The 26,616-nt window shown below is 40.9% G+C and overlaps 1 protein-coding gene across 5 annotated transcripts in view; it reads right to left on the bottom strand.

Annotated features, from left to right (window-relative positions):
• cacna2d2a (calcium channel, voltage-dependent, alpha 2/delta subunit 2a) overlaps positions 1-26,616 on the bottom strand; it is a 156,992-nt gene that overhangs the window by 95,169 nt on the left and 35,207 nt on the right. For all 5 annotated transcript variants that reach the window (XM_038697010.1, XM_038697011.1, XM_038697012.1 and 2 more), the window contains one exon: positions 15,856-15,972. In XM_038697010.1, the coding sequence (XP_038552938.1) occupies positions 15,856-15,972 (117 nt within the window). The remainder of the gene's footprint in view (positions 1-15,855; positions 15,973-26,616) is intronic.

Genomic DNA, 26,616 nt, shown 5'->3' with positions numbered 1-26,616 from the left:
CGAGGGGAAGGAGGAGGCAGAGGAGGAGGAGAGAGGGCTGAGGCGTGGGATGCCTTTCTCCCTGGGCAGGGCTAGGGTGGCAGGCGCACAGATAAGCTGGGGCCGAGCAAAGATTAACTGCTTGCTCTGATGGAAGAGCAAAATAAAGGCAAGCCGACCTCTGATTCCCTTGGCCTCTGCGTGAGTGTCCTGACTCTGCGGGGACAAGCGGTCAGGATTGTGTACATTAACCATGATGAGAATGTTTTAACAGAGTCAACACCAGCTCAGGCAGAAAGAAACTAATGCCATTCCTCCTGTGTGCAATATGAGCTGCATGACCTCTCATATCCTTTCAAACTAATGCCTTTTTGTCTTTCACATAGTCAAACTTTTCATTTCCCACAATCTTACGTTAAAGACTTATACAATAGCCTTGGTGGGCATACCTGCAGAGCTGGGAAATGTTTTTTCTGAAGATCATTTCTAATTGTCTCAGCCAATCCAGCTGCTGAAGCACGGGATTACAGTTAGACAGAGCTTTCCTGATGAAACCGAGCTGTTCTGCAAGATATGTAGTGGCCTAGTGAAGTTGATTTCTTGGATCATTTTAGTGTGGTTGAGCTCAAGTGCGAAAGCTCTGTTAGCTCAGCAAAGAATGGATCTGTCCTATTACCACTGGCACTTTTTTCTTCACTGCCACAGTTTTCCAGAAAAGTCAGAAATCAGAAGAAAACAACCATTGGCCACTCAAGCACATTTTTAGCGTTTCGTTCCTTTTTGTGGTGGTAGTACACAACTGTTTTTTACTTTCAACCTTTTGGAAACAACAATGCAATAATTACAAGAGCATTTCTCTACTCTGCATCACTGGACTTGATATCCAAAACAATTACATCCAAAGTTTGATATCTCACTGTGTCGCTGATCTAAATGCTTAAAAATATGGTAGAAGAATTCTGACTGACTGACTGACTTACCAGCATGTTTATAGTTACCTGCTTTTTGTGTGCAAGGTAATGTAATACATTTAGTTCCTTCATTCAGGATACAGGCTACTCTTGTGAGGTTGATTCTCCCAAAACCTCAACTCTCAATTATATAAAATTGATTTGCCTGTCTCTCTCTCTGTATGCTTAGCAGTGGAGAAAAAACAACTTTACAAATACATAACATAAAACAATGTTTAGGAGACATTTGTTGACATTTGTTGTTGACTTCATGTCTGTATCTCGTTATGTAAGAGCGCCATACTTTGAAAACAGCCCCTTCCTTCCAATCAATGGTCTTTCAAGAACTAACAGCTCCTTTTCAGGGTACAAGCCCCTTATTTCTCTTGTCCATTCCACAAGGGAGAAAAGAAGGGACTCGCTCAAGCAGAACCCAACGCTGCCTCACACTGGCTAAGAATATCAGGCTAGAATTCAGATAGGGATTATTTAACTCACCACCAACAGCTACTGCGTCCACAAGCAACCCCTGGCCTCCCACTCATGATCAGGTTAAAAAGAAATACATTTTCATTGACAAACAGCATAAATACTTGTATTATTAAACCCAAATAACCATAAAAATTCTACATTTGCATGAGTAATGTGCAATTTCACTGCAACATAGATTTGTATGCAAAGAACCACTCAGGCAATTAAGCAGTGTTTAATACAGGATGAACTAGAGTGCACTCAGTAGGGTGCGGATCTCAGCCAGGTTTGTCTGGGGGCATGCCGGTGTGAAAAGGGAGTGCAGGGCAGGCTGTGAGTCCAGTGTGTAAAAATGACAGAAGGGGAATGAAGGGTAGAACATTTTGATAAAGTGTCTAACTTTAGTGGATCATAACATATCAGGTATCGAATTAATCTATAGATGCTCCAGTTCAAGATGAGGCCAAACATTTCTGTGGATGTCAGTTTTTAAGCCATGACAAGGACCAAAATGTGCGCTGCAACAGGCTAGGTAAGCCTTGTTTTTAGCATAGCCAATGGCGGGATACGCTTCTTGCCATGACGTAACGCATATCATAACATTGCAAATACTGCTGAAGCTTTAAGATATGCTCAGTCAATAAAGCATTTTTTTAATATTGTCAATACTCGCAACTATGTCCACAGCATACAGTCAAAATTGTGCAAACAAAATATTAAACTGATGGGTAGTATGAAAAATTAGCTGCGGACAGATACACTCTCACACGTACGACGAAACGTATGATCCCCTCCGGGAGATGATTAAAAGAGGGAGGGAAAAGAGCCTTATTTCTCCATCTTTGTGGTCTGTATCCACAAAAGTTTGCACATCGACTTCTTCCCATGGGAACTATTTTGCTATATGGCCTCTCAGCAGATGATGCTGATAAGAGGGAGCTAGCAGATAATCGCCGAGATGAAGAGAAGGTAGAGGAGGTGGGAGGATCTGATATGGTGGAGGACCGGGGGATTGGATTTTGACCCGCTTAGAACAGCAGACCATAATGACATATTTTATTTAAAAAAATTATTTTTCCATTCTACAAAAAGTACTTACTAGGAAAAGCAAATGACAACACTGTGCTGTTGTGTCATTGAAAATGCAATTTTCGATTCGGACAAGCCACTGTGCAGTGCTTATTTCACTTTTTTCCACCACATGGCGGTATAACATATATTTTCTATTTGATTGCTGAGGCGTTTTTCAAAAGCCCCTTTCATAAAAATGATCTTTTTCAATTGTGCCTTCTAGGAAAGAAAACAACTAACAGACAAGTGCTGAAAAAAAAAGAAGAAATGTCTGTTTGTTAGCACAGCAATTCCTGATTCAAGTGTCTCTATCTCTCCTTTTCTCTTCCCTCTTTGCAGATACAAAAAACGCACATGGGAGACTAGAAATATATGTTTTATGCAGCTTGGAGAAATGGCTGCATAAAAGCACAAAGCAGTCATTTCTATTCATTTGTCTCTCGCTGACGGGGAAATGAAGGAGTGAAGCAGATGCTATTGCTACGTGAACAAGTTGCTTAAACACAGAAAGCATTTTTTCCTTTCAAAAAGAAGTTGGATAATTAGATGCTGAATCAACCCCCCCCCACTTCCTGCCTGGAACCCATATTGTCACTCAAATGAATGATTGTGTGTGAGGCAGGAACACGGCACAAAATATAAATCTTCTGCTGTACACTGACATTTGTTTAGGAGGAAAAAAAATAAGTGAAAGCAGAGCATTCAAATGAAAATGGTACATTCAGAGCTAAAATAAATGTGTGCATTGAAGATGTGAGGAAAAGTGCTGGAGGCAGCGTACTGCCATGAAACAGATCGGGTTCTGACATTTTGTCGAATGTGAAATTCTGCCAAGGAACAGTGGGCGGGATATTGTGACCTTTATCAGTGGGAGTGATAGAATGACCCAATACTATAGATAGAATAATCTAGATGCACAACAATCTGTTTTTTCCAACACGCTGCTGCAACCTATCCCCACGTGTGTGTGTTTGTAATGACCTCCTACTCTGTTTGGTGTGTGTGCATGTATGTGTGTGTGTGTGTGTGTGTGTCTGTGAGAGCATGAGGCTTTCTGACTTTCTGACACATCTGCAGCATAGTGACGCTATCGCAGGTGTGTACAGGTAACTTCTCTGAAGGTTATCCAGGTGGTGTTTCAGCAAATTCTCTCAAGGCTAAGAGGAAGTTAGTCGGCCATACGTTCAATGAGGCAAGTGCGTCCATTCCATGTGTGAGTGTGTGTGTGTGTGTAAGTGTAATAGCTTTGCTTCAGGTTGTAACAGATGGTTGCTAATGGAAGTTCATAGATCTGAATGACAGGGGCCAGGGGAATGGGGAGGAGATTATGGGAGGGGATGTGTAATTCTGTGTGCGTGTGTGTGTGCGTGTGCGTGTGTGTGTGTGAATACATCCATGTTTTGTAGTGTATCTACCTCTGTGTACATATGCACAATCAGTGTGTATACTAAGAAAGTAGATCAACTAATGCTTCTAGTCCTTGGGTAAAAGAAGATAAATGTTAATCCGACATTTTAAGCCACACTAGAGGTGCACCTTTAGGGGTAACAATATCTGTCGGTCAGTCAGTCAGTCCACACTCCAGACTGAAATATGTCAATAACTACTGAATGGATTGTCACAAAATTTTGAACAATTATTCATGGTCCCCAGAGGATATAGCTTGCTGACCTTGGGGATCCCTTGACTTTTTATCTAGCACCACCAGCAGGTCATTTGTCCAGTGAAATATCAAAAAATCTTCTTGATGAAATGAGTCACATTCATGGTTCCCAGATGATGTATCCTAATCTCTTCAATGATCCCTTACTTTTTCCTCTAGAGCGCCATGAAACATCACATAATAAAACAGTCCTTAGGTTTGTATCATTTCTACAATCATCAGGTGCTGACAAAACTGCACAGACATTTGACAACATCAAACATTTCTCTCTATAACATTGCATCTGAATGAACTGTATAACATTTTGAAGTTGTGTCAAGGAATGCCAAAACCATTCACAACATCAGTTTGATAGAACAGTCCAGGACCCTAAAGGCATAGAAAGATACGATAAATGGTGTATGTCCACAGGAACCTCATGGAATATCTCTGAACTACACAGACAGAAATTTGATATGCTTTTTGCCAATCAGTGCACACTGCGAGTTGTAAAGTTTTCTCTTCTATTTTTACCCAAGTAGAGCTCGGCCTACTTCCTCTGTTCTTCCCTGATGGGACCTGAGAGTTATAACTGCCTCTCCAAAGGCCTACAGGAAATGGAAAATCAAATTACTTTGTTAAGAGTCTCACTGTGGTGGTGGTGGTGGGAGGGCTGGGGTTGTAATGTAGTTATGTCTTCTACAACAGCATATACAAAATGTTCCACGCATGTTAAAGTTCTGAGTGGTGATTGGGTTCATTAGTTATTCAAACCATCTGACCTCCCCATAGCACTGCTCAGACACACTCATTACGAAGCCCTTGTAATTCATTAAGCTCCCTAAATTAACACAAGCCATACTGAGGGGTGCTCGGTTTTACTGAGTGGCATGCTGTGCCTCTGGGAGGTTAATAGTAAGTGTGTGGATCACCTTTTAATACTATAATGATATGGGCTGACTTGAACGTTAACCACTGACATCAGAAAAACAATGGGTTAGAGGAGGTAAATAAACTGCAAGGGAGTAAAAATATAACATATAAAGATATTTTGTGTCCATACAGACTTAATTGAACATTAAGTGCTTATTAGGAAGCAAAATAACCAAATCATAACAGTAAATAATACCAAGATGAAGAATAGACATATACCTGGAATAAAATAAACTTCTATGCGACAAGACTGGTGATAATGATGATCATAGCATACACACTTTCATGTATTCTCCCAAAAATTCACTTGATTGTCGCCTCAAAATGAGGTGTGAGGGGAGCGAGGCTGCAGGGAAATCTCGCTCCCTCTGAAAGTGAGAGACACCTCCTTCATTTGTCATCGCTTTACGCCAACAGGAGGGACATAATCACTTGCTGCCGGTGGTGTAATTCATTGTGGGCACACCAGCTGCTGTCGCACCGCTGCTGTTGGGAATAACAGAAACTTAGAATTCAAGTGTTTCAAGTGATTTAGAAAGCCTGGCAATATTTTTAAAGATCTCTTTTAAAGGATGTACACAGTTTTTTGTCGATTTACCCGCACAGCAGACAAAATACAACAGTGAAAAGAATCGCCACCGGTCGTATCAAAATCTGTAACCAGACGCACATTAGACAGAGCTTCACCATCCTAATCTTCCAGCTCTAGCACACTCTACCACTGAGGGCCAATCCAGACCCGAGTGACAGCCCTCACTACTCACAACAGCTTCACAGTGGTGTGATAGCAGGGGCCTAATTTTTAGGGCTGGTGGCCCTTTAAAATACTGAGGGCTAAATTTAGCTGTTATAAATTGGTTATTTGTGCCGGATGCCTGTTCAATTAAAGCCAGTCGCTGAGGCGTCTGAGATCTCGCTGGGATGACGACTCAAGTCATCAACCACACACTCCAAGGAGGTGGTTATACTCCCAGTGTTGCTGCAGTAACAATAATTAAACTGTTGCTTTCTTGTTGCTTTTTGGCCCACCATTAACCAATAAGTGGATGAAGTATGGCGTATGATTAAAATGAACAGTTACTGCCTTTTCATTAATTTTCAAACTACTACTATTTCCTGACAGAGACAGTTTTGTTGAAACATTGGTCTTCATCCTAATACATATGCATTGGAGCAAAAAGAGTGTGAGCATCTTCACCTCCTTTTTGTCTTTATAAATTTTTTGTACCTCATCGACCGAGTTGTTTTTCACCCCACTTGTTCAAACCTACATTTATGGGAAACAGTAAGTGAACAAAAAAAAGTCACTCCATGAGTGCATTCTGTGCTTCAAAGTTCTTACAGCTCTAGCGATATCAAAACTATTAGTAAACTGATGGTTATTCAGTTACAAAAAGACATCACAGCAATGAGGCTGTTTGTATTATTTTGATGTGTTCTCTGTCACAGAGAGGTATACAGAGCTGTCAGAATGACTGACTTGAAAACGAGACCACAAGCAAGCAAACCGAATGCATGACCGACAGCCTGCTGCTACCGTTTCGCAGTTTGATTACTGTTCAATGTCAGCTCTAATTCCCGGTTTCTTTAGTGGAAATACTAGTGGGCATTTTAGATGTCATTTCTTAGCAATATAAAAATGTCAGTACACTGCAGCGTGATCAGGTTGCAAAGTTCACAGGTGAGTAGATCCAAATGTGCACACCTGTGCAAACGCGTGCATGCTCACACTCCTTTCAGCATGCATGTTGGCTGTGCGTGCCACGCACGAGAGCCTCTGTCTGAGTGAATTATAAATGGATGTAATGTGATGACAGATGACTCAGAGCGGCCCATCCCTCCCCGTCCCCTGACCCGGCTGTGTCGTCTTGGTTTCCACGGTCAGCGGGAGACGGAGGCCCACGCAGTCTGATTGATTAATTCTGTCAAGCACACTTTTGCTGTCCCTGCACAGTGTCCGGTCCGAGCTCTTCCGCAATCCCTCACAATCACTATCAGCATGACTGCAAAGTCAGAGAACATCTCCGTCAGTCCTGAAAGAGAACCCCGCTTACAGTCTGCCATTTCCTTCCATTCATTTTATATTTTTCTCCAATCAGACAGGCCTACCTGTCATGTCTCATTTGTAGTGTGAAAACTCTCTTACTACAAAGCGTCACATCATCAACCCAAGTTTGTTTACAGTAACTACAAAGGAAGCTCAGTTAACTTTAAAATTAACATTTTGAATCAAATTCTTTTTTGACACATATTAATGTTAGTACAGGGAAACGATTAAAATTTTTAATCGCGATTAATCACATGATTTTCTTGCAAAATTGAATAATAATTCTAAAGTAGTGTATTGCGCACTTTTAATTTAAATGTGGTTAGCAAACACTTTCAACAAATAAAATATTAATAAAATATTTCTTGTAAATCTCAACTTAAACATTAATATAATCAAATCAAATATTAAACCAAAGCTATTTGCCACTGCCAGTGCATTACCTTTTATCTAGCTTGTTAAAACAAGTTACCATCAGAGTTCGGTTTTCTTGTTTTTTTTTCTGAACAGGTATCAGCAGGTATATTTTATCAGGGATCAGCATAAACAGATTATATTCAGTAGCAAGTGTCCCTGTTAGAGTGAGGTGAAGTGGTCGAGCACAAGGCGTATAGCGCCATGCGGGCACATTACCGTGAAACTATCGCAGTTGTGCTCGGTTCACGCACACAGGTGAAGTTGTGACAAGTTGAATTGTCTTGAACTTTTTGTACACAAAGCGCAGCATAAATCATTGGAAGAGAGACTGATCTTCGCTGTTTATGACTTTACAGAATCTATTACTGGTTACTAAATAGGACATCAACTGGAGGGAATTGGCATGGCAGAGCATCCCCGCAAAACTAGATGAAGGCCTGGGTCAGGTCAAGTTATGTAACGTTAGCTTATAATTTTAACATAAGTTAAATAGGCTACAGCTGTGTGGCGCACAGAAGCCGTTGCCATGGTTACTATCCATAGAGTTCCTGCTGTTTACTCACAGAGCGCTTGTCTCCCTTTCTGTTCACCTGAGGAGCACAGAGAGACCCCACGGGGCCAAACGACAATGTTGCAAGTCTAACAACGTTCCTAAGACCGACATCTTCCCCAGTACTAATCAGCATACAGTGTGTAGCTTCAAAATAATAATAATAATAAAAATAAAAACTGGGTTAACGTGCGATATAATAATTCTCGGCGATAATTAATTAATGCAATCAGGGCTCCCAACTAAGTTTTTTCACCTCTGTCCCGGAACGTCCCTGAAAAACAACAGTGAACAGTCCTGAAGTTAATGAGAAGTGTCTCAAAATCAAAATGTTGTTTCTTTACTTTGTTATTATCCTCTATAGTTGTTAGTGACATAATAAATGATAATACATTGATAAAATTGATAAAATAAATTATATTTATTTTGCTTGATTCAAACAAAAAGATTTAAAAACAAAACTAAAAAGTTATCTGTTGGGGAATCTTGTTACCTTGAGGATAAATGATTTAATTTTAATTCAGTTATAATCCCCTGGACGGGGCGGCACAGTGGTGCAGTGGTTAGCACTGTCGCCTCACAGCAAGATCGCCGTGGGCTCAAACCCCGGTTGTCCCCGGGCGTGTACTCCCCCGTCCACGTGGGTTTTCTCCGGGTGCTCCGGCATCCTCCCACCGTCCAAAGACATGCGGCCTAGGTTGATTGGTGACCCAAAATTGTCCTTAGGTGTGAGCGTGAGCGTGAGTCGTTGTTTGTCTTTATGTAGCCCTGCGATGGACTGGCGACCTGTCCAGAGTGTACCCCGCCTTTCGCCCGATGTCAGCTGGCCCTAGCCCCCCGCGACCCTGTACGCAGGATAAGCGGTTAACGATGGATGGATGGATGGATAAACCCCTGGACTTTATTAGCTCCAGTGTTTCAGCAGGTTTTCTGCTCATGTTCAAGACTTTCTGCACATTCAGAATCTCTCCCACATATCTGTGTTCTCTAACTGAGACGGACATCACTATTTAATGAGAATTCATATTTTTTTTAAAGTCTACCTGACCTATATTCTGCTGTGCTCCCCTTCAGACTGTACTGAATGAGACAACTGCACTGTACTTCATCGGAGGTACAAACTGAAACCGAAACTAACAGAAATCTCAGCATAAATCCACATGTTAACTTCTGCAGCTCTGATAAAGTGCAGCTCACAGTCCCAAACAGAGCCAGATTGTGCCTCAGTTTTTAAATTTTTATAATGCAAAACTCTACCAGCGAGTCTGCTGGCTGCGTCTCAGCGCATACGGGGGATGAGGGGGAGACTTTACTATATGCCGAGTTGCATTAGCTGCTTGAGATGATTGTTGTGTGGCGCTTTACACAGCCCAATTGAGGGGTCAGCAAGCAGTTTGTAACTGAGAGGATAGACGGACCTGTACCGCGGGAACAGGTAAGCATCCAGCCAGTGATAGTGACTATTAGGGTTGGGCCGATAGACGATGCCATCGTCCACTGGCGATGGCTGACAGACATCACAACATTGAGCCGGCATCATGATTGTAAACCCCCTCCCAGCAAAAAAATCTCAAATTTTCACATTATACTACCCTGTGAAAGCAGGTTTTTCTTATTATTTTTTTGTTGCACCTGCCTCCGAATTCTCTTCTCTCCACACTCTGACACACTCACACACACCTACACCACAGGTAAACACCCTGGCTTGCCCCGCCTCTCTCTGTCTCTCTCCCCCCGTCTGCTCCATTTTCTCCATCAGCAGTATGTTTTATAAAGTCACCTAAAAGACTGAGAACTTGTCTTTTTTCTGTATATTTACGTTATCACGGCAGCAGTTGAGCTGCACGTCGGTTTATTGATGACGTAGCATGTCAAACAACTGAAACCATCATCTGCACCCTGTGTGTTCAATGCTGCTTTACCTGGTGTGCATAAAACATCCACCGCGACTTGTAACGTAAGTTACATAGTCTACCAATTTTTTTACGAGTAAAGTCTGTGTGAGAACACAAGCACATAAGGCGACTGCCCATCCCCCCCACCCCACGATGACATCGTCCTTCACGGTGTTTCTTTGCAGACATCGTCCAATGCAAATTTTGTAGACATTGCCCAACCCTAGTGACTATAGTAACAGCATGAGGCTCCGTTGTAGTCAGCGCACGATCGGTTCAGTTTGTCATTTGCTAAGTGATGGTAATAAATAAACACACACACAATCCCTTTCGTCCCAGAGGCATACCAGAGAATATTTCTCTTCGACCCAAACACATTTTCTATTGTCCCCAGGATGACAGGACGCCATTAGTCTCAAGCCCTGAATGCGTTAACGTGATAATAACGCGTTAACTTACCCAGCCCTAATTATTATATTGTAAGCTCTGAACCCAAAAAAAACCTCCCACCGTTTGTTTTTTAATATTAAAAATCTGACCTTGAGTTAAAGGAATTTATTGACATTTGGGAAATACGTTCATTCACTTTTTCGCTAAGAGTTAGATGACACTCTCACATCAGTGCGTTCAATATAAAGTAAAAAAGTAGAAGAAAAATAGGTTTGCTTAATTTTACTAATTTATAGTTGTTTAGAGATGTTTCCAAGGTTCATATTCAATTGTATTTTGATATTGATGTCACATATACTTGTGCAATAAATGGAGGTACATACGGGTAAAGGATCAAACTGCTACAGTATGTCTTTACGAACCAACAGACAGAGAGAGACAAGAGAAAAAAAGGTGATATTCACTTATGAGGGAAAATATACTGATGTATATTATCAATATTGTTTCATTAAAAAAATTAAAAAAGATAAATGTTTAGACGCTTTGACTGTTCAGCATATTTTAACAAGAGATCAGGGAAGCTGCTGGGTTCGGTACAAATACGCCTCAGGTGTGAACATCTCAGGTGCAACTACACTACACGTCAGTTTCACTTCTGGTAAAAAGATATTTGCTGCATATCTGCCGTCGTTGTGTTGCTCAAAAGCCTCAGAGTGAATCATATCTGTTTATATGGGTCATCCCCCCCCGTAACGGTGGAATGAGCCACAGATCTCAGCATGCACACTTGTTTAACTAAAAGGCCTCAGTGCAAACAGTGTTTTTCACGTCTATTTGAATCAGTGTGCCTGCTGCTAAGGTTTCCACACTAACTTGGGTTGCTTGTTACATTTACATTAAATTACATTGATCCATTTAGCTGAGGCTTTTATCCAAAGTGATTTACAATTGCTATATATGTCAGAGTTTGCACGCCTCTGGAGCAACTAGGGGTTAAACGTCTTGCTCAGGAACATATTAGTGTATCACAGTGGGGCACTGAAACAGTGTCTTTTCCACTGCCCCATCACCACCCCTGCTGGTACATTTCCTTGGCTGTATTTTTAAACAATATCCAACCCGGCCTCGTGCCTTCAACAACTGCCTAATCTCCATGGTTTGATCCTGCAATCACGTCAATAACCAGTAGACTGCTGCAAGCGGCCCAGAGGCAGCCATCCTTCAACCTGTAAATGGTATTGGGATAGTACTGAGATCTGGGTAATTGGATTAGACCAACTTTAGTCCCCTCTCTATTCCACCAGTCCCCTCTGTGAAATCATAACTTAAGAGCCTTGATAATGGTAGTTTTCCTGTGCAGCAGCTGATGGGAATGTAACATGATCTACGTCTGTAGCTCATGGCCTCGTTTTCCCTCCCCGAGGCGGTAAAGTCCCTGCAGCAGCCTGAATGACAGCTCGGCTGTGCCTGGCTTTGATTGACAGCGAACAGGATGTTATGCAGTCTCAGATGGTTCTGAGGGGTCCAACTGATCTCAGGCCTCTGTAGCGATCATATGGAGCATCACGAAGAGCAGGGAGGGAAGGGACGAGGGCTCGGATCAGTCTGGGAGGTCTATCGCAACTGTTTGGCTTTATACACATGGCAGGTTACATGGAGGGCTGCGTTCTCTCTGGCGGCTCTGGGTTAAAAGGCCTATCAGACAGACACTATTGCCGCATCGCTCAGGTGTGAGCCTGTTGCTCTGATAACTATGTATGTATGTATCCTTGCTTATAGACACACTTTACATTTTTGCACATTTAGCTGACCTGCTGTGGACTGATCTAGAATAGATCTAGAATGCCCTAGCAATCAACTGAAAGAAATTAATTGCAAATGTACCAATCATGTCTGTTTTTCCTATGATCAAAACTAAACGGCATTAGGTTGTTTTTTTTCAGGAAACTTTCTGGAAATCATCATATTATTTGAAAAGACTGGACCCGTAAAATAAAATCTTACCAAGAAGTCCTCTAAAAGACTTAACCAGGGCATGACTTGAAGAACATAACTTTTAATTTCCTGCTCAAACGTGCCTTAAGCAAAAGATGGGTATAACGGAACTTGCACTGAAAGAAAACACCAACACACAGAAATACTCGGGGGACATACAGTAACTTACTAAATTCAAACCTGATTGGCTGCAAAGTCAAAGCTCATCTTTCCTCGAATAAAAAAAAAGTGTCAGGTGTCAGCTGCAACTCAGAGGGACACTGAAGTAAGCAGAAATTTTAAAACATCAGAGGAAGCTTTCCTGAATCATATTTTAACCTGCCTCAGAAAACAAAGACATTTATATAAAGTGTCCAGAGGCAACATGCAAGCCTGTCAGCACACCAGGGTTTGTGTTACATTTTAATTTTGGCACCGACCGGAGAATCAGATCATTGTTTGAGAAGACGTCTAAAGCCGGAGGCAAGAAAAGGAGAGCAGACAGGGACATGGAGTGGAGGAGATTAAGACAAGGGAAGGAAAAGAATAAACACTGGGAAGGCTTTTGACAAAAAAGTAAGTCAGTTTTCTATTTTTAGAGTGAGGGGACCATTAAGTTCACTTTGATTATATTTTATAGATATTTAGACAACTAATTCGATAATGGCTGTGCGAAAGCAAGCCTTCATCACCGTTGTTGTGCCAAATGTGGATGTTATTGTTATGCAGGTTACAAAAAGACTGTTAATTAAGCTGTCTTTACCTAACTGTTGCACACCACAAACTGTCTTGTTCATTGCAGTAATAATGCCAGCTTTAGTGTGAGCCCAGGCAGGTAAACAAATAAACACTCATCTACCGGATTTAGTTTTTCTTCCCCACCCCTTTCCGACTAGCACAGCATTTAAATGATTAAAATGTGTCGCTAATTTAGGAATTAAGGCTAAAGCAACTAAATCCAGAGCACTGAGAAATGCTTCCCTCCCCACTTTATATCAGTAACTGAGTATTTAGAGTCTATGTGTATTTTCTCATTAGTAATATAAAAATGAATTACAACGAATCACCCCAAGCAGTATTTAAATAGGTTGCAGAAGAATAATTTCTTCCTGAATGCACGCACACACGCGCCTCTGCACACGTACACACACATTTCCTCTTTTTTAACTGTGTGGCAGGGAATATTTGGGACTAAATAACCATTACAGGGGGTAGAAACAGGCTGGAATATAAAACGCTGTCAATACAGTGCTGAGCGGAGTTTGAGACCTTCTTATCTACAGACTGCATTAAGACACAGCTTTCACTTTTCTCCCTGTATGAATAATAAGGCCACATGAATTTATTTGCCTACAGTCTTGAATTTGTAGTTTTAGTGAAAAAAAAATCATAACTTGCTTTAATGAAACATATTTACTTGTTGCATAGTTTTTGTTAAGGTTTGTATTCTATAATAACATAATGACTCCATATTTCTTTGCATTTCTCATTTCCTTTTGCAATTTTATCATCCAACTCTTTTCCTCTCCTGTCTGCTTTCTTCTTTTGATTTTTTACTCCAAACTCTCCGCCCCACCCCCACCACCACCACCACCTCGTCCCTCTCTCCTTCCCTCCCGCTTGCTGCTCATTTTTAAATCTATGAATTTCTGAACATCATTTTCTTGATTTGTCCACGCCCCAGGGAGACATTCTCATTCCAGCCCTTCTCTTTTTTCACCTCATTTCCTCCCTCCTGAGTGAATCTTCCAGACAGGATGTGAGGTGACAGTGTGGCCTGTGGAGGTTAGGTGGGGTGCGTGTGTTGAGGGAGGTGGAGGGGGTATAGTACTATCTCACCCTCTCCCAAAGAAACGGGGGTGGAGGGTCAATTCCATTGCAAATCCAATCCTACACATGATCACGGGAGACATACAGTAACGCCTTCTTCCCTTTTAGGATCCAAGCTGCAGAATTAACCATGCCTTTGTGGGACCTCTGCTCCTCGGCATGAATGTGTCTCTTTCTGCAAGACCTCATGAGCTTAAAAGCTATACACTTCTGCCCCTTTTTAAGGCTTCAGCTATGTTGAAAAATGTCAATGCTTTCGCTGGCCACATCTGGGCAGAAACAGAGGGAAGGAAAGCGGACAGTCCCCCATTTGCCCCCATTCGTAAATAAAGTGCAATGTGGATGAGGTTCACATTACACCTTGCATGTACTCAACACACACTAATGAAACCGTTACACACAAATAAAACAAAAGGCTCAGTGTTCATTAGTATAAGCCAAAGATTTTTATGACATGAATGTATAGCTTTTCTAATAGGTTAAATAGAAAATTTAAATATCTAAATGCAGGGTACAGTTTAGGTGTATGTGTGTAGTGGAATCAGTTTTTGTGCATAGACTAAACTGATTAAAAGCTGAAAAAAACAAATCAAAAAATAGCAATAAATACAAATTATATTTAGGTAATTTCGGAATTATATGCTCTCATCGTGTCCTGTAATTTTAATTTGTGAAGATGATTTGAACTACTAAACAGGGCACCACATTTTGATTTTAAAGCCCAAATTTCCTGGATTAGCACAAATGCTCTTTTACTTTATCCCTGGATTTTAAAAAATAAAAAATTGATTGTGTCTACTTTTCTCATTTCCCTCCACGCCGCTCATCTTTCCTGCCTCTGTATCCCCCCTCCCTTCTTCTCTGCGGGGTTACAGGTTCCCCACTGTGAGAGCGAAACAAATTTTTAACTCACAGGACTGTCTGAGTACAACAGTGGTAATATTTAGATCCCAAAATGCAGGGCATTGAAATGATAACGTCTGAAACAACCCTTCTTCTCATGCAACACACAAACTAAGAATGATCAACAGAAAAAAAATCTCAAAACTAGCGCTGGGCAAAAAAAAAAGATAAAGATGATTATCTCCATTTTTTGTCATTGACAAAATATAATCTGCTTAAAATTGTATTTAAACTATCAAGAGGAATTACACTGATTTCTACTTTAGTACAAATTGAAGGAATAAAGCTGATCCTCTTCCATCATTTGTGCGTCCACATGGAAAGGAAGTTATAGTAAGCAGAGAAAGACAGGAGGACTGCAAAATTAAAACTATTAGATGATGATTGGCGAGACAGCACCATATCAATTATAGATCATACTGCTGACAAAAAAAGTCCCAGCCAGGTGTTTGGCATTATTAATTAAAGATTATGAATGGTCTCACACAAAACATATGAAAGTTTACTGTAATATATATGTTTTACATCAAGACATGTCTCAGCTAATTGGGCCATAAGCAGAAGATCCTTCTCAAGAAATAAAGAGAACCAAATCAAAGCTGAGAGAGTTAATCACAAAGTTATTGGTTTTTGTAACTTTCAGCCACTGTGTTTAAATATATCTGGTAATAAAACACAAGACATGCATTTGTATGAACCTTGACTTTCCAGGAAAGTCAAATAATCCACCATGTATGTGCGCATTTGAGTATTTTGAATGTTTGTACACAGGTGTTTTAATACGTGCAGCATCATTCTCTTACCTCCAGGGCTTTCCTTTTACTGTTGAGCAGCTTGGAGATGTCCCGTGCCACTCTCTCCACCAAGTCCTTGGGGTTGTTTCTCTTGATTTCAAACTGGCTCTTCTTCTCATTATAAATCTGCAAATAGACAACACAGGGAATTAAAGGTCAGGTTGTGGGAGCCATCAGTTTAATTAAGAAGATCACAGAGGAGCTGTTTGCTTATTCTCAGATGGTAAACATTTACTGTAGAGCAGGCAGAATGCAGCCTGCCATTATACCCATAAGCCCCAGCACTGTAGCAGAATTAAACACAGAACAGAGCCCTAATGGCAAAGCACTTAGGTAGCCAGCAGCAGTCTGGCAGTCGGGATCAAATTAAATAAACGCAAACTCCAGCAGATCCTCACTGCTGGGTGAACACCTTGCATCTCCACGATGTTAACTCCTTTGGAACTAAAACAAACAGCCTTATTTACAGCTCGGCGTTGAAGGCGTTCCTAAACCAAACAGATCATAGAATTTTTGCAACCTTTGGAGGTTTGTAATCCCTTACTATAACTGCAAGTAGAAACATTTTCAAGCAGAAACAGCAACATATCGAGCACTCGTACTGGGACTCATTAAATAGACACAGGTTTTGCAAACCACAAAAAAACAAGTAAGAGGAATGGGTTTGGGATGCCACAAGGGACTGGGATGTTTGGAAAGGAGGGGCATCCAGAGGCAGAACGACAGAAGCTTGGGCCGCTGACAGAGGAAGGTACTTGGGAGATTAGTCTGGCCCCTGTGGAAGATTTGTGAAGGCTGACTCAGCGGCCCAGGCTCTCTATAGGATCTGTAGTCTACAACTGAGCACCACCCAAGGGATTACCACATATCCTGCTGCCCTAAGACACTGCAAGACCCACTTTTACACCGTAAAACCATTTTGTATAGTTCTTCTGTAGAAAACCCAGGAAATCCTGTTGTGGTTGAACATTTTAAAGCAATTAGGGGCTTTTTAAATCTTATTGCTGAAATGCTGCATTTACTTTTAGGTTGTGTGTCTATTTAACTCCCTTTAGTTTAAGGTACTATAAACTCACTTCTTCAATCAATCATTTAAGTAAGAAATTATACACACTTCATATTGAACCCTTCATACATGATGATATAATGTAATGCACTTCACAAAGAATGACTACAATCAACAACAAGTAAAATCAAGAATAAAAAAGGTGTTAAGCTTTAATTGAGTCTGAGTAGCAATGGGGATTATGAAGCAACAGCTTTAGTTAGTGCACAAAATACTAGGTGGTTTGGAGGGCCTTGGACCCTATACTTAACACCAAGGACTCTCCGCAGACGTCAACATCAAATTTTGGGGTAGTCTCAAAATTAAGCTAATTATTTTATCTATATTGTAAAATGTATTTTCTTGTTTAGATATTGACATGGTAAAGGGCAACACAGAAAATACGAATGATAGACAGAGGGGACAGACTAGTAACAAATCTGCAAACTTATGTCTTATGTTCTTTTTTATCCAACAGAAAAAAGCTTTTTAGCGTTTTGCCTATTTTGATTTATCAGTTTATTTTTGAACATTTTGTTCCTTGTTGACCTTTCAGTTTTTTCACTGTATTGCTCAGCAGCCAGCTCGGAGCAGATGAGCCTAGGCTTGTCGGTATATCGGTATAATGAGGCATACCGATATAATTTCAAAAGATATATAAAATTAGACAATACTGTTTATACCGATATAGTTTGATGTTGAGTTAATTAATATGTTTCCATGAAGTCCTGCCAGCATTTGCTTCTCTCTCTCTCCCTCACCGCGCAGCCCCGCCCCTCCCTCTGCGTCTGCACACAGCTGTCTACTCACAAAGTCTCTAACAACATGGTGGGAGACTCAGTGCTGGTCGACACTGCTAAAGACCTGGCTTATAAAAAGAAGAACGACGATTTAGTCAGTGTTTCCCACACATACACTTTACTTCGGCGGGCCGCCCATGTTTCATACTAGTCATACTATAGTTATTATATTTATTTTACAACCACGGACCAGGTAAAGCGATGTTATAGTGCAGATGTCATTCGTTAGCTACCACGTTGGTTTTGTTTTGAAAGTCTGCGTCGTTAACATGCGTCCTTAACATGTGGTGCAGCTGCTGCTGTGAACGGAATCGCGTGAGGACAAGTCCAGCAGACAAGTGCTGTTTTTTTTCACCGACTTAGAACAACATAGCCTACTACTGATGGAGAAAGTTACCGGAGCAGACATGCAGGGAGAGAGAGACGGAAAGAAGCGGGGCACACTGAAGTGTTTGCAGCAGAGGTGCGTGAAGGAGGCGGATTTAAAAAAGTGAGACTTAAATGAGGTGGAGAATGAAGTATAATTAAAATGGTGAAATAACAAACAAGCTAAGTTACTACAAATAGTAAAAACACCCCCCCCCCCCCAACTTAGCAGAAAATCCCGATATACATTTTATACCGGAGTTCTTCCTAACAGTACCGGGATATGACTTTTTTTCTCCATATCGCCCAGCCCTAGATGAGCCTACTAGTCGCAAGTCGCACGAATGTGCATAACTGCACACTGCGCGGCAGGTTTGGAAAACCAGACACATGTAAAACTCCGAACAATGTAAATATTAATATCTTTTTTTCCCCTGCTGCATTTAGGATTAAAGTTTGTGTTTGTTAATGTTTGGCTTATGTTATTATATTTTTTTACACACTGTAGAAAATGAACTCATGTTTCTGGTGGGAGGATATTTAGGGGTTATGTCATTATATACACAGACTGCAAATTAGATTATTATTAGAAAATCATGATATCTCTTCTAAAACTAAAAATTAGACAGCACAAGGACGGACTTAGGTCCAATTAAGAGGTTTGATTTCAGGTTCCTGTTGTTTTCTCACCAAGATTGGTGCTTTCATTAACAGCAGTCTGTTAATGAAAGTGTGTTGGTTTAACTGCGTACATCTGACAAGTATTAAAATCTATTTATGTTGTTTGCGGAAATCACCAGAGCTCTTTTCAGGCCTGAGCAATATGCCAACTATACAGTAGATTAATGTCACATATTTAGTCAATGAAGGAGTCTAGTCCAATTCAGTTCAGTTCAATTTAATTTATATAGCGCCAATTCACAACAACAGTTATCTCATAGTGCTTTTCATATAGAGCAGGTCTAGACCATACTCTGATATCAAGAAAAATAATGATGTACAAATAGAGATAATTTTTTTTACTGTCAATGATTTAACTACCATAAGCTTTTCATTAGTATGCATGGCATGTTAACTAGACTGGAGGGTTCTGAAGGGTGCAAGTATCAGTATGCTTTAGACCACCATGATCTAAATGAGGACAGAGTTTGCAGTGAGATAAAGCAAGGCTGTATCCATTGTTGTGTTTTAGTGGTCTAATGTCAGCATAGTCAAACCAAAAGACAAAATCAATCTGTGAAATGCTTTCTTATATGTCTTTAAAGGGAGAATAAGTGATTCTGCAGAAAGATTGAAGAAGTGTATAGAACTCTCTCTCCCACTGCCCTCTTCCCCCCCATCACTCCTGAGCACGAGCACTAAGCTCCACACCACTTTCTTTGTTTTCCATTTACAGAGCCAGGGCTGCAGTCACAAGAGCTAGCAAAATGTGAGGAAATATTCTCAGAATTTAACAAAAAGTGTATTGGATTACAATGACTTGCTATCCCTTTAAACAGCTAGTAAAGCTGGGGATATGCTATACTTTTCTTATCCAATGTTTTTCCTTCAGACATTGAATTAAACACGGTACACATACACAACAACACCCCACACCATAGACTGACCTCCGAACTTGGGATGTCACTCAGACACACATTATCCTACAAGACTCAAGAAAATCGGGGAAAAAGACCTGACAACAGGCTGACAGGGGGCTTGTACATTTTGCAAAAGAAACTGGAGGTAAGTATTTGCTGCACTCCAGCCTGCCAGTCTACTGCAGGACCCCTGCTATTTGTGGACTGATCAGTTGGCTCTGTTCACAACGAGCAACTCATTGTTTGTATTTATCATGCGGTGAAGGTTATGAATCAATTAAACTATGCTATTGTGGCCTTGGCTTTCAGTGATGTCTATTGTGTTTGAGATTCAATTGATGATCAGCACACATTACAGCACAAACGTCAGATCAGACGTGGCTGAAATCAGCACTTAACGCCTGATTCTGAAGTCTCATGACCAAATGTTTACAAATGAAACGTTCTCATATTTATTTTAAAAATAAGTCAGAATCCCTTGCTCTGTTATGAAATACAATATCTGTGGGATTGATGTTTTGATGTGCAGCAATTAGGAAAGGAAAACACTGGCGTCCGTATGATGCGTCTCTGTCGAGCTGAAGGCTGGGCAGGCAGCCAGAGGCAGTTTCATTCCACTAGCCCACTGCACAGGCAAACCTGGCCCCAGAAGCTCGCGCCATGCCAACCAAGCACTCTGTTGCGATTGCCTGTGTCTCATTTTGGCCGGCCTCTCTGGGATCAGGGATCCTGCTTACTTTCAAACAACACTTTAAACTACCTCTCAAAGTGAAATGTCAAGGTGAAATCTGCATACTTCATCATGATGCAACAAAAAAAAAACACCTTTATAAATGCATTTTAATGAGAGAAACAGGTGTTTCACTTCTTTTAAGTTTTGTTTCTTTCATTTTGTGCTTCAGCTGCTCATCCTGAAAAAGTCATTAGTCTGCAATTCAACAGTCCATGCTAGCGCACACACACACACACACACACACACACACACACACAAAATAGGATTCAGTCATTACCCCTCAGTTCTGAATGAGGCAGTCCACAGACCTGAGAGACCAATAAGCACGTGAGTATTTACACACATGAACATACCCACACACACAGAGGGCTTTTTGTCAAGGTGGAAGAAGCCATTAATGGAATCTTATTAAACCATAAAACAAGAGCGAAGTTTTCCCCGCTCCACTGACAGACTACAAACCCCTGACTCTTTTAAGCAATGCATTTTTTCAAGTCGATTTAAAAACCATGTCAAAATTGTTTTTCAAATCAATATTCATCCCCTTAATGTGAGGTAGTGTTCTCTGGGTCTGCCTCTCTCAGGAAGATTCATGGCAGTCTCCGGGACATTACAGGCAGAGCCTTCTCTACTCTGAGCTTAGAAACAAAACACAAAGACAGAGATCAATAAGACTCATATTGGTTGTGGGAATTCCAAAATATTTTTTTATTTGTTATAATACCCAGTAAGGTCCACATTGTGTTTTTGTAAAACCTTGTAAAAAAAATAAACTAGCTTAGGGAACATTCTTCAGGGAAACAACTTTCTAATGCAACTTCTATTACTTTTCCTGCACCCTCCTTCTATATTTAGGGATTTAAAATGATTCCAATGTACAGCATAATTGTACAGTCTCTGCGACTATAATCATCCTCAGCCTCAGTGTAAAATACATTGCTTAATTACCTCCTCAAAGCATAGAGCCAGCAAGCCATTGAGAAATTAAGTCAACTGCTGTAATTGTGGTCCAAAATGTATAAAAATTAGCTACGGCAACACATCCTCACTTGGTAAATGCAAACCAGCATTCAGGTCTCAAACAAAAGCAGAGAAACTATGAAACTGATTCATATGATATCATTAGTGGGTAACTAACTACAGATTACAGCTTATTCCCTGTTGACATGTATGGATTCTGCAACACATAACATCTGCTGCTTGTCAGAGGATAGAAAAAAAAAAAACTCACAGGGCTGGACATTAATTCAATATTACCATTTATAATCTCTCCTTATAACTGTGTGCCATATTGAAATACTGTGGTTCATATTTCTGATGGCTAAATGAATGAACAAGTTAACTTAACTTGTAAGATACTGATACATATTTCCAGCTTTCACAGTTATTGTCCACATTGCCCACTACTAAATTTACATAAGTCTAACGAATGACAGATCAGTATCATACACCTGAGCTGGAACATGCTCCCAAATGGGCAGGACACTAGTGTACTGTATCCACCTACACGGTTTATCCACCTCTCCAGTGACCTAGGTCTATTGTACATCACATACTGCCACATAAACAGCAGCGGTTTGAGCATCTCTGCCACTTTGTGTGTGCAACACTATGGATGTTTGCCAGAGGAAAGTCAGTTTTATTCTCACCCTACATGGACTAATAAAAATTCAATGAGAGGCAAATAAAGATAGATAGTACTGTGGGGTGCTCCTCTATCTGACAGGTTGGCCATTACAAGCTCCTGTAACGGGCAGATGAGGCCCCCGTCCATTCTGAGAGAAGATTGAGCTGTGCTGTCAACCAGGAGATCTCCAGCCCAGAAACAAGCAGCCGGCAAATGAGCATTAGGTTTGGAGGAGCACTGGGTGCAGAACGACAGCACATGGTAATGCCGGCCACGATAGGCCTGAGGAGCTTTAAATCCCCTTTAGCTAGAGGTTGGAGATGAGTGACCATCATCACTGAAGGGCCATAAGCACATCAGCCCAGCCTGAAATTATATTTGAGGGCTTTAGAGCTTGACTCACTCACAGGTAATGGGGCAGGTACAGGAGAACAACTAAGCACTGTGGCAGGCAACTTTACTGATAATCATATGCGCTGTGAGGCAAACCACTTGTGGGTACTTACAAAAAATAAACAGCAGGAACAACAGTTTTGTAAAACCCAACATAGAGCTGAACTGTAAATGAACATGTAAAAGAAAATGTCATTATATGTCTAAATTTGGAATGCTTGTATATTAGACTACTCAGTTGTATCATTGGAGATAAGTAATGGATTTAACTTTGTTTATTTCATTCGTCTGCTACAATATATACAAAATCAGAAAATACACGGAGAAGTAGCATTACAAAAATTACTATGCAACAAAAGTTTATACCATAAAACAGGAACTTTACACTACAAAAAGTGTAAAGGTCCAGGCAACAATAAAAGTATTAAAAGTAAAAGTACTTGTTGCAGAAAACCCCAATCAGTGTAACATTATTCTATTCACACAAACTATTCTAAAGAGAAAAAAACAGACAAATGTATTCATTTATTTAATTAAAAGTATGTTTATGATCAATAATGAATAACACACTCAAAGCAGAAAAAAATAATAAAATGGATGTGACTGTTTTGTGGTACCCGTCCTTTTTGTAAAGAGGAATGTTAATTCATGTATTAGAAAGGCTGTGGAGCAAATTAGCAGTGTTCATCAGTTATGCTGTTGGCTCGAGGCTGTGACGCCTGGACAGCTTTCTGTGTAGGCCTGTCATTCTCAGAGGAAAAGAGGAGAGGTGGCTCTGCAGAGAGCCACCGACGGCCAATCAAAACCTTCTGTTGCTAACGCTCACACAGGATACAGCAGAAGTAACTATGCCAATCGCCACCAATATGCTTTCTTTGGCAGTCAGGACTGTCAAGTACACACTGAAAATCACAAACACCCAGTACATGAGCGCAAACCCACATTCACGCCCTCTGTGCAGCTCATACATGTCACACATACTCACGTTGTCATCATTAGCCATGATGACTGGTTCCATTCTGCCAAGCTCTGAGTGTCACTGTAAACACACAGATGGGAAGACAGAGGGTGGCGAGACTCCAGAAAATTACTGTTAAAAAGTGGTATGCAGATTCAGCTGGCTCCCAATGCTCAAAGAAGTCCACTGTTTTGGAAGTCAATCGGGACTTGAAAATTTGTTAATGCTGCATAAAATTTCAAAACCAACTTGTGTTATCGCACAAACGCTGGGATTTTTCAAAATGTTCCTCTTGTCATCAACACAGCAGAGGAAAATCAAAACAGTAAAAACGATAACAAACGAAATAGATTCTGCTTCTGCCACTTTGTATAAAGATGTATTTGTTGACTTTTTCTCAACGTTCACTGGTAGCGCTGATGTTCTTTGGTAGTATTGATGTTATTCTCCCTTCGTCTGTGTATAAGAGAGACGACTGCTTATCTCTCGGTGAAGTAAGCCATAATAGGCCGCGTCTGGCTGCTGCAGCGTGGAGGTTGACAGAGACAGATGCCACATCATTAAGGAATATTAGTGGGCTCTGCCGAGCAGACCCAGCTTCCACGGGCCCCAGGAAGAGTTCAATAAGAGAGAACACATAGGGAGCTGCAGCCCTTCAGAGGAGCTCGATAAGACACAACACACCAGAAGATTCTCATAGTTCAATAGCAATGGAACTCTCCAGAGGAGTCCAGTCAAACGCAGAAAAAGCAGAAACATTGGCTGCTATTGTGAAGTTAGTGTCTCAGGGAGGTTTTCTGTCCAACTGATGCGGAGGAGAAAAAGAGAAAGATGAGTGTGTCATCAATGGACAACATGTACAAAGCTGCCACCTGCTTTGATGGTCTGTACTACTTCAGACTGTCTACCAGGGCTTGGCACTGCATCACACAGAGAAACCACCCAGTGATATCTATGTGAAGTGTGATTATATATCAGCTAAAAAACGAGTGTGTAAAAAAAAGAATTTTGAAGCCTGATTTGCATTTGCAAGGTTTCCTTCGAATTTCTGGATTTTTATTTGGTGAATGCAACAGCACATTGACCGTTCAATAAAACCTCAACCCCCGATTATCGGGCCACAGTTTAGCAACTGTAAGCTGAAGCATGCCGTATGCCAGAGCATTGGGCTCTGCTAAGAATGGTACTCAAACCAAAAACACAAGACCAGCAGTGTGAGGAACGGACTGAACAGTGTGTTTATGTGCTCTAACATAAAGTGCAATTGTTAGCAAGTCCAGCTAACTAGCTTACCACCTAAAGTGGTAACCTAGCCTTACTTCTAAGGCTAAGGATCACATCACTAACAAACTAGGGCGCGTTAGCTTGAGGTTTACATGTTACGTAAAATAAAATAAAAAACCTGTTAACGACTAGCACAGCCACTGTGTACTTCCGTAATGTGTGGTAGCACAACTCTGGTCCTGGATGTTGTCAGAGACAGGCTAACATTAGCAGCTCTGCCAAGCTCTACTCGGGGAAGTTTATACAATAGCAACCACAGCCAATGTTACCAGATAGGTTGTGAGATTTGTTAGTTCTCATACATAGAGCCTTTTCTCTTCTAAAAGTGATACGTTTGAAAATACAAACAAGTCTGTAAGCTAAACAGAGTTTAGGATGTTAGGATGAAATAAAAGTCTGATATCCATATCAGATAATACTGGGAGTAACTAGATTTTCACTGCAATACGATAACAACGCTGTTTCCTATTTTTTTGTCTTCTAAATAGATCACTAACCTGTGAGGATGCTGACTTTTTGTGTGGGACATTTTAGTACAATATCATGTAGACTATGCAGCCATAAGCTGACTCATTACACATAAGCTTAATTATCTACCTAGCTATAGGTGCAAAATTTACATGCAACAGTCAAAAATCGACGGTTGCCAACTAAAAATGAGACACCTCATTTTGTCTACTTCTGTCTGAAATCAAGGATCCAGTGTTTAAAAAAATCACTATGAATTTTAAGAGCTAAATCTGCCACCATTACCAGTGTAAAGTGCATACAGTTTACAGGGCAGGAATTGATATTTAACTGTAACAGTGGGGGCCAGGGCTTAATGAACAGCCAACTTTTACTCACACACAATAACCACATTTTAATAGGACGCCAATGTTCTAACAGTACATGCAAAATAAAAAGACAAGATTCCTACAAAGTCTCAGAGGCAACACAGTGTGCCAGTGTCAACACAAAATGGCTGCATCTGGGCACTGATCATAGGAAACAAAGGCTGGGCTAAATATTTACATACACCCCTTGGGTAGAGTTTGAGATTAGAGAGAGAAAGAAACAAAAAGATGACATGGAAGGGGAAGGGGGTGGAGTGGGCTGGCTTCTGTAACATTATCAGAGGGATTGTCAACTGGTGATACAAACAGTTTTAATCATAGAAAAGCATTATTTACGTGCACGCGACCGTAACCACGTGAACAAACACCCCACAGAGACAGGACTTTGCATATGCTCAGCCTTGTCTAATCTCCACGCTGAAATATTTACCTGCAGGTACTGTATGGTCTCATTCAAATGTAATCAGTGTATTTAAACTTGCTGCCGTGACTGCTTCATTGCATCTTACCAACATCCTAAGAGATACAATTATCATCTTCATCCAGAGCTCAATCGTGTCACATTATACAAGATCTTGAGGCCGTTGAAAGTGCGTGTAATTCTAGTTTTAGTGATTGCCGTGGCTTGGAGATTTGAATTACAAAGCCATAACTGATTCATCATTGTAGTCCAGCTTAACTGGCCATGAGACCGTCAAGATCCTTAGTAAAACTGACCTTGAGCACACACGTAATTGATCAATTTCTGCTCCCAAATGAGAAAAAAAAAGAAAAACAAACCTGACTCAAACTGATAAAGCACGCCAGTATGACAGTGTGAGAGGGGATATTCACTATGCCAGGCCACAGACGGTACAAACCAACGGGCAAACAAGACCAGCTGCACAGATGGAGCCCACAGCGATCTTTTAACTGCCCGGTTTTGTATCTATCCATTAATTAGCCCTGTCAGCAGAACCAAAGGGTCATGCAGAAGTGCTGTGTGATCGCAGGATTCAACAGGACTTGCTTGGAAAAAAAAAAAAAAACAGCCAGCCAGTTGGCAAATATCAAGACAGGAGGATTCATAATAAGTGATTTGTTGGGAGTGGGGAAGGACGAAGGGAAATGTGGGGCAGCCCCCCCCCCCCCCCCCCCCCCCCCGCTCC

This window comes from Micropterus salmoides, unplaced genomic scaffold (genome assembly GCF_014851395.1).
Source record: "Micropterus salmoides isolate LMB-PRFRI ecotype aquatic unplaced genomic scaffold, ASM1485139v1 Ms_hic_scaffold_4, whole genome shotgun sequence".
NCBI classification, from domain to species: Eukaryota; Metazoa; Chordata; class Actinopteri; order Centrarchiformes; family Centrarchidae; genus Micropterus; species Micropterus salmoides.
This window is presented reverse-complemented; position numbering and strand designations above follow the sequence as displayed.